This window comes from Rissa tridactyla, chromosome 8, assembly GCF_028500815.1.
Source record: "Rissa tridactyla isolate bRisTri1 chromosome 8, bRisTri1.patW.cur.20221130, whole genome shotgun sequence".
Taxonomy (NCBI): domain Eukaryota; kingdom Metazoa; phylum Chordata; class Aves; order Charadriiformes; family Laridae; genus Rissa; species Rissa tridactyla.
Window position 1 is genome coordinate 30,369,764 of NC_071473.1, and position 13,158 is coordinate 30,382,921.

A 13,158-nucleotide genomic window follows, 5' to 3' on the forward strand; every position below is an offset into this window, starting at 1 on the left:
TCTCAGTTCTTGATTCTGAAAATATGACAAGCTTATTTATAGATAAAGTATTTCAAATCTGTATAGAAAATATTCTCATTTAAGTATAAACCCACAATTTTTCTACATGAATACTTCTTGAGCTCCTGAAAGAATGTAAATGAAGTCCATAGCTGTGGTTTAGATTCACTTATTAGATATAGCATCATAGACTCCAAAACAAAGGGTAGTATTTTCTTTGCAATAACAATTCCCAAGTTCTGAGACTCCTCACAAATGGCCTAATACAGTCAGATGTGATATTTTTTTTTTTTAACTTCCCAATTCACAATGCATTAAACTGAGTTCAAGGTTCAAAAGGCTCATATAAAATGAGCTGAACAATCATGGGATAACTCCATTTCTACTAATCCAGAGCAAATTCAGCTTCTAATAAATTTTTCCATCACAACAAAATTCTGTAAAATACTAAAATTAGTTAAAACAATGCGAACACAGCTCAAAAATAACAGTTACACTTTTTTTTTTTTAAAATACGCTTTGTCTTTGGACAAGTTGATGCCAATCCAAGATATGCTGGTATTTGCCAGCAGACTTCTGCCTGTTAAGATGTTCTGAAATAACATATCTTTTTTAAAAAAAAACCCACCAGGCCACAATGGTTTCATAAATATGTTCTTTTATATGCAATCAGTGGAGCCAAAAAAAAGAAAAAAAAAGCAAAAGAAATAATGCAGAAAGGCGGACTGCAAAGGTCACTTTGACAAATGTTTGCCAGTTGAAATGATGCATGGTGCACTACTTCCAATACAGTGCAAATGTAGATATCTCAGATATGCCAACAGATAAACTGAAATAAAATGGAAATCAGTTAAAAGGAGAGCTCATTTCAACAGAGACACTAACCAGAATGATAAAGAACTTGCACATTCAGTTCAACAAACTCACCAAACAAAGGACTGACTGGAGCCTATTTCTGGTCAGAACAGAGGTACTAGACTGACATCATTCTGTTCACATATATCGAATGTAGATTAAGACACTTTTTGACTTAACAGCTCTTACTGCAAGCTGCCATGATTGGCAGGCCAGTGTCCTCACCTTTAGACTAAGCAACAAATTAGATAAGCTCTTCTGAAGCACTGTCAGGTAATGCCACTGTAGGATAAATGACAACTATCTGTTTCGTTCAAACTATTTGTTCGACAAGTTTGACACTAGTACTGCGTTGAACTCAAGCAATTTTGAAAACAGGTACAGTCATTTCAATATAGTATGCAAACTGGCTTTCCATATCATAAGAAAACTGGAATGACTGCTAAACAGAAATACACAAACTAAACCCTTAAACATTACTTCATTTCTGCATGGATTACTTTTCATCTCAATAACAACTCTTGTCGGTGGCACAGAGAGCTAGCGTGTAAAATGCTTACGGCAAAAACGACTACCTGTAAGAGAACGACTTAAGTAGAAGGAAGACCCTGCCATACTGTTTTTTAATGTTTCCTCCAAGAGAAGGCCTCATCTGGAATTAATAACTATCCTCCCCATTGCCACCAAGGAATACCACGTAGTTCTTTACCCAACAACAGAATACACTACCCTCCTCACCCCTAAACAAACACCCACCCGTGCACCCACACACCCACCAGTTTTAAAAACTTGACACCTCCATCAAGGATGATTTTCTCCTATCAAATCTCAATATTTATCTGACTCCATTAGACCACCAAACATCATAACGTCAGAATCTGATTCAGCCAATGTCATCTCAATGCATTTTATCAAACAGAACTACTATCAGTAGTTTGCAAATATCATAGGAAAAGAATCTGGACTGACAGATGAAATTAATCTCTGAATTGTTTCTGGCAAATTATTTTATCTCTAACAGGCTCAATATGTGACACCCTCAAACTAGAAAGGATGAAAGTCCGTAACACATTAATCTACTGAGTACCAGCAAAACGTCAGAAATACAAATTCTGAAGTTCTGATGGGAAGAAATGGGTTTTCATTTCTCCTAACTTCTCAGTGGAATCAAGATAAGCGTGTAATAGAAGAGATGCACATTTGACTCATAGCTAGCTTCTGCTAGGAAATAAAAGTCTTCTGGCCTCAAACACAGCAAAGTCTCTGAAAATGACGGAGTCTGAAAGGCACGGGCTCTTCGGTTCTTCACCACATTAAATCAGGTGACCTGTGTGTAAGTAGCTTCGTTAATCCAATCTGATTTTATACTAAATAAATTATGAAAGCGATACAAAGGAAAACAATAGCTGACTTTGGATGAGTATTTATTTTTCAGTACAACTCACCGTCAGGAGGTGGGAGCGTCTTCTAAATTGACAACATAACCTTAGCATAGAGTAAGATTTAAAACATTTTCTTTGAAATGTTTCAGACTGAGATAAAGCATCCTTGCAAAGAATGTGACTGTGCTCTTACAAATTAAGGAAAAAAAAAAAAAAAAAAAGAAGAAGCCGCCTTACTGGTTTGTATCTTAGTGCATCTCTGTAGGATCCAAACAGTGCTGCCTGTGCCCGAAGAAAGGCCTTGGCTACTCCATCACCCGTAGCTGTAGACTGCTTTTTCAGTTTATTTTTCAAGGCCGAGACCTGCACGACAGAGTGGAACAGTTAAATTAACACCTCAGAAATTGGTACAGCGAGGTATGAACCCAATCAGCAGGCAAACCATGGTGTCTACAGGTCAGCCAAAAATTCATCCTCCTCCTTGATAGCTTATCTTTTTAACTGCAAAGAGCACCTGCTGGTCTGTTAATTGAAATGAAAGCAGGGGATGATGGTCGAGTGCTAATGCAAATTGGTTTATGCTCTCTTTTTTTCCCAAGGCCTCTTGACATAAATAAGCTTAATTATTTTACAGTAAACTGCATGTGAGCCAGTTTCCTGCACAATTTTTTTGCTCAATCGTAACATGTACCTACTTGTTTTGAATGAAGACAGTTGAGTATTTTTTATTTATGCTATGAAGGTTTATTTTTAAGGACTCTTAATGGTAACTTATTATTCAGTTTTAAGGATTTTTATTTTTTTTAAGGCAAATTACTATCTTACATGATTTCTCATGCTACTCACAATACCATGGGAGTAGCTGCTACCCCTGTCAAATAGTTGAGAAAAGTTTGTGTAAATTCGGTGATACATTGTCCTAGAAGATAAAACATATGCAAGAGGAAACAAAGAATAATACTTACAAGGCACCTGTAGTTTAAAAAAAACCAAAAACACACCACAAGACCATTCTTATTTTAGTGCTTAACTTTTGTTTGTTTTGAAGGAGGTCTTTTCTTACTTGGCAAACAGCAATCGCTGATTATACAGAATTGGAAAAAAAATTAGAAATACTAATTTAGATGATGCTTACTTGGAAAGACTTTGGAAAAAAATCATATTATTGTGGAATTATTACAGTATTCTTTAGAGATGTAGAATTACACCCAGTTATAGTCTATAGTCTCCTCAGTTTCAACGTGACGGACATCTGGAGAACTAAGTCAACTCCAATTACGTTGAATACATGTTTCTGTATCCCTTTGTATTGCAATATAACCAATAAAGCAATATTTAAGTCACTAAAAACTATACAAAATAACAGAGTTACTCTTTAAACAGAACATTATAAACATAAACTATCACCAAAACAGCTTTCACTCTCACAGAAATATATGCAAGAATGAGTATCTTTTCGTTTCTTTATGCAAGCAGTCCTGACTGCTCTTGTAGAAGATGATTGTAATTGAAGTGTCAACCTAATTAACAACTAAACTTTGAATAATGCTAATGAGAACTGAACATGGCATCAGAGAAAAGACCAGCTCTACAGGTGATAAACCTTCACTGTAGTGACATTTTCCAGTGTAAAGTCACAGTTACTGTGATCTGATCAAAGAGAGAGACCCCCATTGGGTCCAATTATAACTATAGTTTTGAAGAAAAAAATTATTGAGTTATGATGTTCATAATCTATGCAGAAAGGCCTTTACAGTATAGGTCTTTTCCCCATAGCTGTGATCTTTTCAATTTATATCCAAGCTCCATAGATCTAGATAAAAGTTTAGAGCCTGATTCATTTAGCCCATGGAAAGAATACACCAAGGCTCATTTACGTTTTTTCCTCAAAAGAAAAAAAAAAACTGAAAGTCTGAGTACAAAAACCAGTTAAGCAATTCAAGGTTGAAAAAAAAAAAAAATGAATGCATGGTTTGGTTTGGGGTTTTTAGTTTTGTTTTGGGGGCTTTTTGGGGTTTTTTTTGGGGGGGGGCTTTTGTTGGTTGTTTTTTTTTTCCTGTACTGTATAATCATTAAATCATTTAAGTTATTAAAAATAAAGTTAATTTCATTCCAGGGGAAATAAACATATATATCCTTTGTATAAGGGAAACGCGCCCATCAACCTTAGCTCAATTTCACTAAAACAAAAGTAGTAACATGAGGTCGAAAAAAGAACTGTCAACCTTAAAATGTTGTCTCTGCCATGACCGACGAAGCATCTTCAAAACATAAGGGACGGGAAAGGTAGAAAATTCTCTACATTCTTTTACATCTAGGTTCTTCTAAATTGTATCTCATGAGTTCGGGGAAATAATGGCAGACAATAAGGCAGGGTCAGAGAATAAAGGGGTAAAGATGACGTAGAGCAGAGGAATTAGAGGACAAAGTGGGGGATGTGAGGGAAAAATGGTATTTTCTGATTTTCTCAGTTCTGGCAGGCCCTATGTACCCTAACATGAATCAATAAACAGGATGCTTCAGGCAAAAATGTGTTAAAAAGAACAATAGAAAGCAACAAATCTCCCGCTTCACTGTAGTATTGGTACGTTACTAGCTCAACGATATTAAGAACATCCCAATGGGCTGGCAGTTTGAAGGCAGGTTCTCCAGAACAAAAAATGTGTAGTGAGACACACATTTTTTTTGCGCTGCTATCCCGGAAGGAGTTCTAGCCTCAAAAAGAATGTGCTGGAGTTCAAAGAAAGTTCTTCCACCTTCTGCTTCTCTCAGGAGGCTATGCTAAAAGGCAGGAAGAGCTCTATTAGATTATTCTGCAGAAGTACTAGGAGCACAGTGCTCTTTAGAAAAAGCCTGCAGAGATAATGTACGCCATGACCCTGATTTCCCAATCATCACAACCGGAGCCCTGGCTGAAACGCTCCTCAAGCGCCCCTGAGACCTGCCTAAGTTCCCTTCAAGCTGAGGTCGGCAAACACGCATGCAGAGGGACAGTGCTTTCTCGGGGCTTATCCCACCACCGAGTGACGGCAAACCCAAGCTGCACAATTGGGTAGGTTGCTGGCAAATTCTCCCAGTTCCCCAGTTTAATCAAAGATAGCGTGACAAAGTAGTTATTATAGTCAATACAGTAGGTAAGATAAGAAACTGGGTGCTTTGAACTACTGAGGAGGACTTGGTGCACAGCAGGATTGTGATTGCTTAGATCCGTGAACCTAAACCCAAGGAAGTGTGAGACCCCATTGGGTGACATCATTAATAGCTCTTAAAATTTCAAAGACAATCCACACTTCTGGCACCAGGCCAAAAAAAATACCAAGCAGCATTTTCATCAAAATCTTTTCCTCATCTGTGCTTTAATCCTTCTATCTGTCTATGATTAAGAATGCCAAACTTTTTTTTTTTACCCTTCTTCGCATGTCTTAAAGTTTAAAAATAAATAACTGCAAACAAACCAACCACAGGGGTTAGAATGCTGTTAAAATTTATTTCTGGAAGCCACTAGTGATCCGTTTCAGAAATGGTATTATTAATTTACACTAGAAGCAAACTGGTTTTATCTTCTCCTAGCAACGGCTTCTCATAGGAAGGTGACTTCATTGGACTGCTAAACACTACCAATGAAGAGCAAGCAGAGCTTCAGGAAGATTTAAATCAATAGGACACTTTTTCAGAGATGTAGAAAGTCATGAGATTGATATGTGATTTTTCTTTCATATGTAAGTAAGTGTATCTAAAACGTAGAAACATATTGTGCTGGACATTAAAAAAAAAGTATTATTTTTTAAAATAGTCACCTTATGTTCTAAGATTCCTAAACTATATCTGATCAGAAACAAAACATGACTAATATCTCTTCAATATTCATGTAAGTAGAAGAATAGAACTGCACATGAAGTTAAAAAATAAATGAATAAAATGATGTAACTATTAATCAAGGCCTTTGCTCCTGCAAAAAGTTAAGCACGCATCTAAATTTAAGCACAGATAGAAGTATTCAAAACATTTGTTGCCTGAGAAATGCAGAGCCATGCACTGGCATTCCCAAAAACTACTAGATCTCTGAAAAAAAGATATCTGGGTATTTATCTGGTACCGGTGACAGTTGCTATGCTTTAAACTATTTTTCAGTGTTCCCCATCAAATCATGTCACTACAGAAGTAAGACCACTCTCAGGGGTGAGAAAGTGAGAGAAGATGGCAGAGAAGAGAACAAAACCACAAAATGGAATCTGATATGGTTTAAATCAGTCTTGTTAATGAAAGGGCTTCTACATACTTGATATTGTCTACACACGGAGGATTTAGGCATCTCAGCCCTCCAAATTTTATCACAAATACTTCTTTATATGAAAACAACTACTAAATGCAAATGTTTTCAAAACTAGTTGTACTTTTCAATCTCACATTCTATAGCTTCTAAAACCTTATCAAGGTTCAACAGAATCTCAACTCTAAGACTTATTCAAAATAAATAGTTGCCTCATAACACTGCAAACACTGGTGACTGCTCTGAGTTTCTAAAATATATTAGTAATATTTTTGGCTAGTTTCTGTTGGGAAAACTTAATAAATTAAATAAATTACTTAATAAATTACTTAAATTTTTTAAAAAAATCTTTTTAGTTGCACTGTTACACATTGACCATAACTTCTTTATAATACTACTAATCATTGTATTTTCAGAAATAATTTGCACTCCAAGTAATTGTTTTATAAGGTACCCGTTCAATTTTCTATGTGAATTACAGCCTGCTTCTCAAATGCTACTTTTAGAACAGCAATGTTTACACACCCAATTTACAGTGTTAAAATCTTGTGACTTAAGGAATCTCAAAACTAAAACTCTAAAAACCCATTTAGATTCTGTATCGCACCATAATGTGTAGCACCACACGCTACGAAGGCTATGCATCTTTCAACAGCTCTGTAGATTTTTATGGTCAATGATATTTAACGACCACAAAAGATGCTAAAAACCTATAAATCCTATTGTTTTCTGAAGATCATATTTTTAAGTAAGTTCTGCTTAGTCTATGAAAAGTCAGTAAGACTTGGTTGCTAAATGTGATGCCCTCAATTCTCCAAGCTTTTTTTGAACGCGTTAAAATTTAAGCAAAGGAGTAGTCGTCTTCTCACTTAACTGCAAGTAGCTATTGCAGGATCAGGCCCAAAGTTTATAAATTTGTGTCTATGGTCTCTGCTAATTTTTATACATCACAAATGTTCTTTGTCTAACATCTTATGCTGTTGAAGTGGTGAGCTAAGTATTATTGTATTGGGAGAGTTACTCCCACAGAAGTGGCTACTTATTTTCATTTTTTTTAATTAAAAAATAATAGACAAATTCACAGTGAAATGATGAAATTTAAAAACAAGTGTTCTTGTCAGAAGAGAGGAACAAGAGGGAGGTTTTCCCCCCTCTAAGAAAACAAAGGATTCCTGAAAGTCTTGCACTGATTTATTTTTCCAATTTTAAATACCTTAGGAGTAGCGGAACTGCTACTGGCATGGTAGTATTTCTAACAGTCAATAAATCTAAAATATTATGTGTGAATATTGGAATGAAGCCATTAAGAAGATTACAGCATGCAACGCAGCAGAGGGTCCGCATGAAAAAAGGACTGGTAATTCAGGACAACTGTGACCACTGACCTTTGCACAGTCAAGACCACTGGTCAGTCCGACAGAATAATAGAGTTCACATGCATAGAAAGTCACCTAGCCTGTAACTATAATTTAAATGCTTAAGTGAATGATGTAAAAATGCCTTTAAATCTCAGTTAATTTATTATACAGTTTATTAGACAATGCCATATAATAATGTTTTTTCAATCTTAAATTTATCATGAAAAAAAATCACAATCAGAGCATTTTCATAGACATATTACTTATACACGGGTAAACTATTAAATACCTATGCTGCCAGGACATCATCAGGCTTATTGATCAAGAAAATAATTACTCCATTTCCTTCGGACACAAGAAACAGTTTTAGAAAACTCTTTGAAAATACGGCATTTGTTTTGTTAGCCTGTTAGCCAACCTGGAATCAATTTTGAAAGGGATAGTAAGGCTAGAGTTTCTTTTATATTTTCAGTTCTTCATCCTATATTAACACCCTTCAGAGGTACTCATTATATTTTTTCATCAGAAGTTTTAGTACCTTTCTACGTATGCTTATGAGGTTTATTTGTATAGCTTAAAATGCTTCACGTATGTAAATACCTTTGACATTTGCTTTAATGTTTTAAGTCTAACCATTTTGACTCTACATTCCTATGTCTTACACTTTTTCACCAAGTGTTAGCAGTTGCACTGCCCCTCATGAATGCAAGAGGCAGACAAGCATTTTGTCATTTTATGAGCCAAACACGGACGTTGTCTGTGCCTTTTGTTACCAGGTTTTCCAACTATAATTGTGTATGTTTTCCATTAAATCGTTTTAATTAAAGTGCTTTACAGATTGAAGTAGAGGAAGAAATGGGAATATTCAAATTAAAAGCTTCGTTAGAAAGCCCTCAAATTCTGCAAGTATACTTTGCACAAAACATAGTTGTTCTGTTTTGCTTTGTATTAGATACGGAATGAAATATTTTAAGCCTACCGCATAGTCTGTACACTTTGATAACCTTCATTAACATTAATAATAGTAAAACACATATATCCTGGGGGAGAATACACTTCTAGAAGTATGAAGATCTGCATCCCTATTTATTTCATGCTAGCCTACTCATTTAGAGATCATTTTGATATGCATCCGTAAAATACATGAGAAGTGTCTCTCATTGCAGAAAGAGCCATTTTTCCTGTTTGAAGGACCCCTAGCTACAACTCCAGTATCTTATGCAACACAATGCCTAATTCTCAATTCTACATCTACCTATTATTTGACAAGAGGTATGTACCTCCGTGACATTATAACCTTAACCTTATTCACCGAATGCAAGGTCAGTTAAAATTACTGACACACCATAAAATGACTCACTCTTTACCTAACTTGCTATACTCTTGAATGATAGGGTACAGTCAAAATTACTGGGTATACGTGTGTGTGTCTGTGTGTGTGTGTGTCTCTACTTTTTCATGCACTAACATAAAAATCACAAAATGTCATCTACATTTCTGAACTATAGATGATACTGAGTCAAAATAAAACTGACCAGATGAGCTATAAATAGCCTAGATTTTAACATCATTAAAATCAAAGGGAATTGGCATTAATATAATCATCAAGAGTTTGATTTCTATTGTACCAGATATATACAAATCACCAACAAAAACAAAAGACATAGTATGTCACTGCAGTGCCTTACTTTGAGTAAGACAGTTTGTTTTTATGATTTACAATTTCAGAAAATGTAACTCTTTGATTTCACATTTTGATATAAAATTCTTTGTGCTGACAACCATTTGTGATAGCTTGAGCATCTATAACTAAATAATCAAAACAGTGGTTTCACAATGATATTTAGAGCTCTACTGGGAAAACCAAAGTAAGTGAATTTTGTGACTATTTAAAATGATATACAGAATATGTTCCCCTATAGGCAATAAGAAAAAAAAAAAAAAAAAGGCGGGGGACACCCTCTGCAAGATCAAAGTCCAGAAAGAACTGGCACTTAATTTATCATCCTTTACAGACAAAAGACAGTTTTCGTCATTTCAAAAGGATCAGATGTCTTTTATGACAAACTGGGTTTGCAGTTTAATTTACAAATAGAATTCTAAGTAAGCAGTCTTTGCTCTGCCAAAGCAAATGACAAACAGTATAGGTTTTCATTCACGCAGCCCTCAGCAGGATAGAAGAGATTAAAATAAAACTGAAATAATTTAGAGAAAACAAATAAATGTTTCAGAAAGTTGAAGAAGATCAAAGCCTGAATTTTCTGACCCCAACTGTACAAGCATTTCTTATTATATTGACCAGTGCCATCAGATCATTAATTAAAAGGAAAGCGCTGGCAGGTGGCAGGGAAGCAGAAGCCGATAATTGGCCCCCTTCTTCTTTTTGCCTTCAAAAACTCTCTCGTTCTTTTGCAAGACATGCCACTAGGCAGACAGAAATGCCTACTTTGTAATATAATGATTAAGATGAGATGAAGAGACTCTTGCGTTTAAAGCAGCTATGCCTAATGAATGCAGCTAGCTTTATAATTATGATCCTACTTTTACAATAAGGAATACGATGTTCCATTCAACATCTCCGCAACTGTCAAAAAGGTAAAAATCTCAAATATAGGGGTCTGCACTTGCTGCTTTTCACCCCCTTATTCCTTTTACAGCAGTTAGCAAAACCAAGCAAAAATAACTACTAGTAATTCAAGCATCTGTATAAGAAAGAAAGAATGAAATATCTGTAAGACTCACCACTTCGCTAGGTAGGTTGTTCAGGTCATTAAAAGGGGTTTCTAGAGTGTTTGCGTCAACATTTAGCAAAACCACATCCTCCAGTGATCTATTTTTTACTCTCTGTTAAGAGGAAAAAAAAAATAATATAGTGGAAAAGCATTTTACTATGGCATTCTCCTGAAGTACGTTTTTATTATAATGCGCGGGATTAGAAACAAGGATTTTACAAAGGACAAAAATGGCAAAGGCAACATTTTGAGCTTTAGATCTAGGATTTGTGAATTAGGTGCAGGATTCAGGGTAGCAGTTAAAAACAATTCCTCTTCATCAAACAGTAAGGTTATACTAATAATCTCTGAAGTAACAAGCATAGTCAAGAAATGCATTCTTGAAATGCATTACACAAAAGACCGTTAAAAATATAAGAACTACACATACCTATAATAACAGTTCATTCTCTCGTATTTGCAAAAGATAGGATGTTAATCACATAATCAGATGAAAAACAGAGAAAACTATGTAATTATTTGCAGATTTATGTAAATCCCAAGTACGTGATATCTACTAGTGTTACAGAAGAATGGATGAAACAATCTTTCATCAATGAACTTGACTAGCAGCTAAGAATTAAATAATTTGTTCCTTTCAGGATGTCCTGGTTTCAGCTGGGATAGAGGTAATTTTCTTTCTAGTAGCTGCTGTGTTTTGGATTTAGTGTGGGAATAATGTTGATAACACATATTGTTTTAGTTGTTGCTAAGTAACGTTTAGAGTAAGTCAAGGACCTTTTCAGCTTCCCATAGAAGCTGAGAGGGAGCAGAGATGGAAATTGGCCAAGGGAATATTCCATACCATAGACATCATGCTCAGCGTATAAATGGGGGCTGGCCGGGCGGCAAGGATCTGTGATCGCTGCGTTGGACAGGCTGGGCAATCGATCATTGGGTGGTGACAGCAATTTGTGTCGCATCACTTTATGGTGTACAATTTTTTTACCATTATTATTTTTTTCCTCTTCCATTACTGTTCTATTAAACTGTCTTCATCTCAACCCCCAAGGTGGGGGGGGGGGTCCCCCTGTTTCTCCCTCTTCTCCCTACCCTACTGTGGGTGGGGGGAAGTAAGTGAACGGCTGTGTGCTCCTAGCTGGGGTTAAACCATGACACAGGAAAAAATGATAGAACTCTTTCCTATATGGTCCTCCTTCTGCGGTCCAGAAAGTAATTCCATAAGGAACTGAGTGACTTCTTTTTCGGAGCAAGCCTTTCTGTTACATTATTTTCTGATGGGATAAGGAAAAAGATACTAACCAAGATATTACAATCAATGTATGCAGATCATAAGAACGTGATTTAAGAGAACAGAAAGCTATGCCTAGAGTTAATATGATAGTACATAAGACAAGGCTCTGTTTTGGAAACACAAAAGTGCTAGTGGCTCAGACTGAAGGAGAACCCACCTCATCAGCTTAGCAAATGTGAACTGATTCTTAGAAACTGCCTCAGCAGAAGCGTAAATCAAATAAACTTCCTAAATCAATTATCTACTCTGCATGATAATTGGACTACACATGTGGGCTTAATGGTGTCATCAAATGGTTATGGAAAGAGGCAAAGCTATTTATGACCCAGCTATTACTTACCACTTAGGTGAGTTCTATTGTTCTGTTGTATGTTTAAATCTGAAAAGACTACCTCTTGGGTTTTGGCAAAAAATACTCATTTCTAAAATTAATAGTTATGAACGTTATGGGATGAATGTTAGAGACAGATTTTCAGTGGGACAGGAACGTAAATTATCTGGGAAATCAGAGTGATGCTAATTCTGATTGATGGTGACTCCACAATAAACTTTAACTGTTCTTATTATTGGGAAAATCTGTTGCTGAAACACTAGAAAAGGCGGAAAAAAAGCTATCATTGAGATATTAAACAGACACAGAAAAAAATCATGATGTAGCACTTACATGTCTCCATGCTTTATGGAGACATGTAAGTGCTGCATCATGATTTCAAAAGTAAGATTTCAAAGAGGGACATTTTTACTTTGTAAAGCATCAGAAGCTTAAACTTTGTAATTCTGTACACTAAAAACCGGATTATTTCTGAAGCATTGCCATTAAAATTATTCCAAAGCGTATAGTAGACTTACCTCTATTAAGCTTAAGTGGACGCCAATCAGATAAGGCATTGGTGCACTGAAGAAAAAAAGTGCAAAAGACCAAATTATTGTTCCAAGTACAAACTACCACAATATTTGTGGAGCAAAAAATATTTAAAATCTTGGCACGTACACTCCTCAGTTAACATTCACTGTTTAAGCCTGTATTAAATGTACACAGTTGCTACTGAATTTTTTACCAGACAAAGGAAATTTTATTTTATTTTTTTTACTCTCCAGTAAAGACAAAGGGCTCTGTTCCTAACTGTGGAAGTACAATCGAGAAGACCTGTAAGGCTTGCTAACTAGATGCCATACCTAGTTTCAATAACCACCCATACTGTATGGCAGAGCTAGCCTAGTGGATGTTCCAAAAGTGGTCTGTCTCTAGAATTACAATGGTTTTAGA

The 13,158-nt window shown here is 35.7% G+C and overlaps 1 protein-coding gene across 7 annotated transcripts in view; it reads right to left on the reverse strand.

Moving 5' to 3' along the window:
- DENND1B (DENN domain containing 1B) overlaps positions 1-13,158 on the reverse strand; it is a 164,829-nt gene that overhangs the window by 45,612 nt on the left and 106,059 nt on the right. For all 7 annotated transcript variants that reach the window (XM_054212001.1, XM_054211999.1, XM_054212000.1 and 4 more), the window contains 3 exons: positions 12,741-12,786; positions 10,608-10,709; positions 2,475-2,600 (listed from right to left, as the gene is read on the reverse strand). In XM_054212001.1, coding sequence (XP_054067976.1) covers positions 2,475-2,600; positions 10,608-10,709; positions 12,741-12,786 — 274 coding nt within the window. The remainder of the gene's footprint in view (positions 1-2,474; positions 2,601-10,607; positions 10,710-12,740; positions 12,787-13,158) is intronic.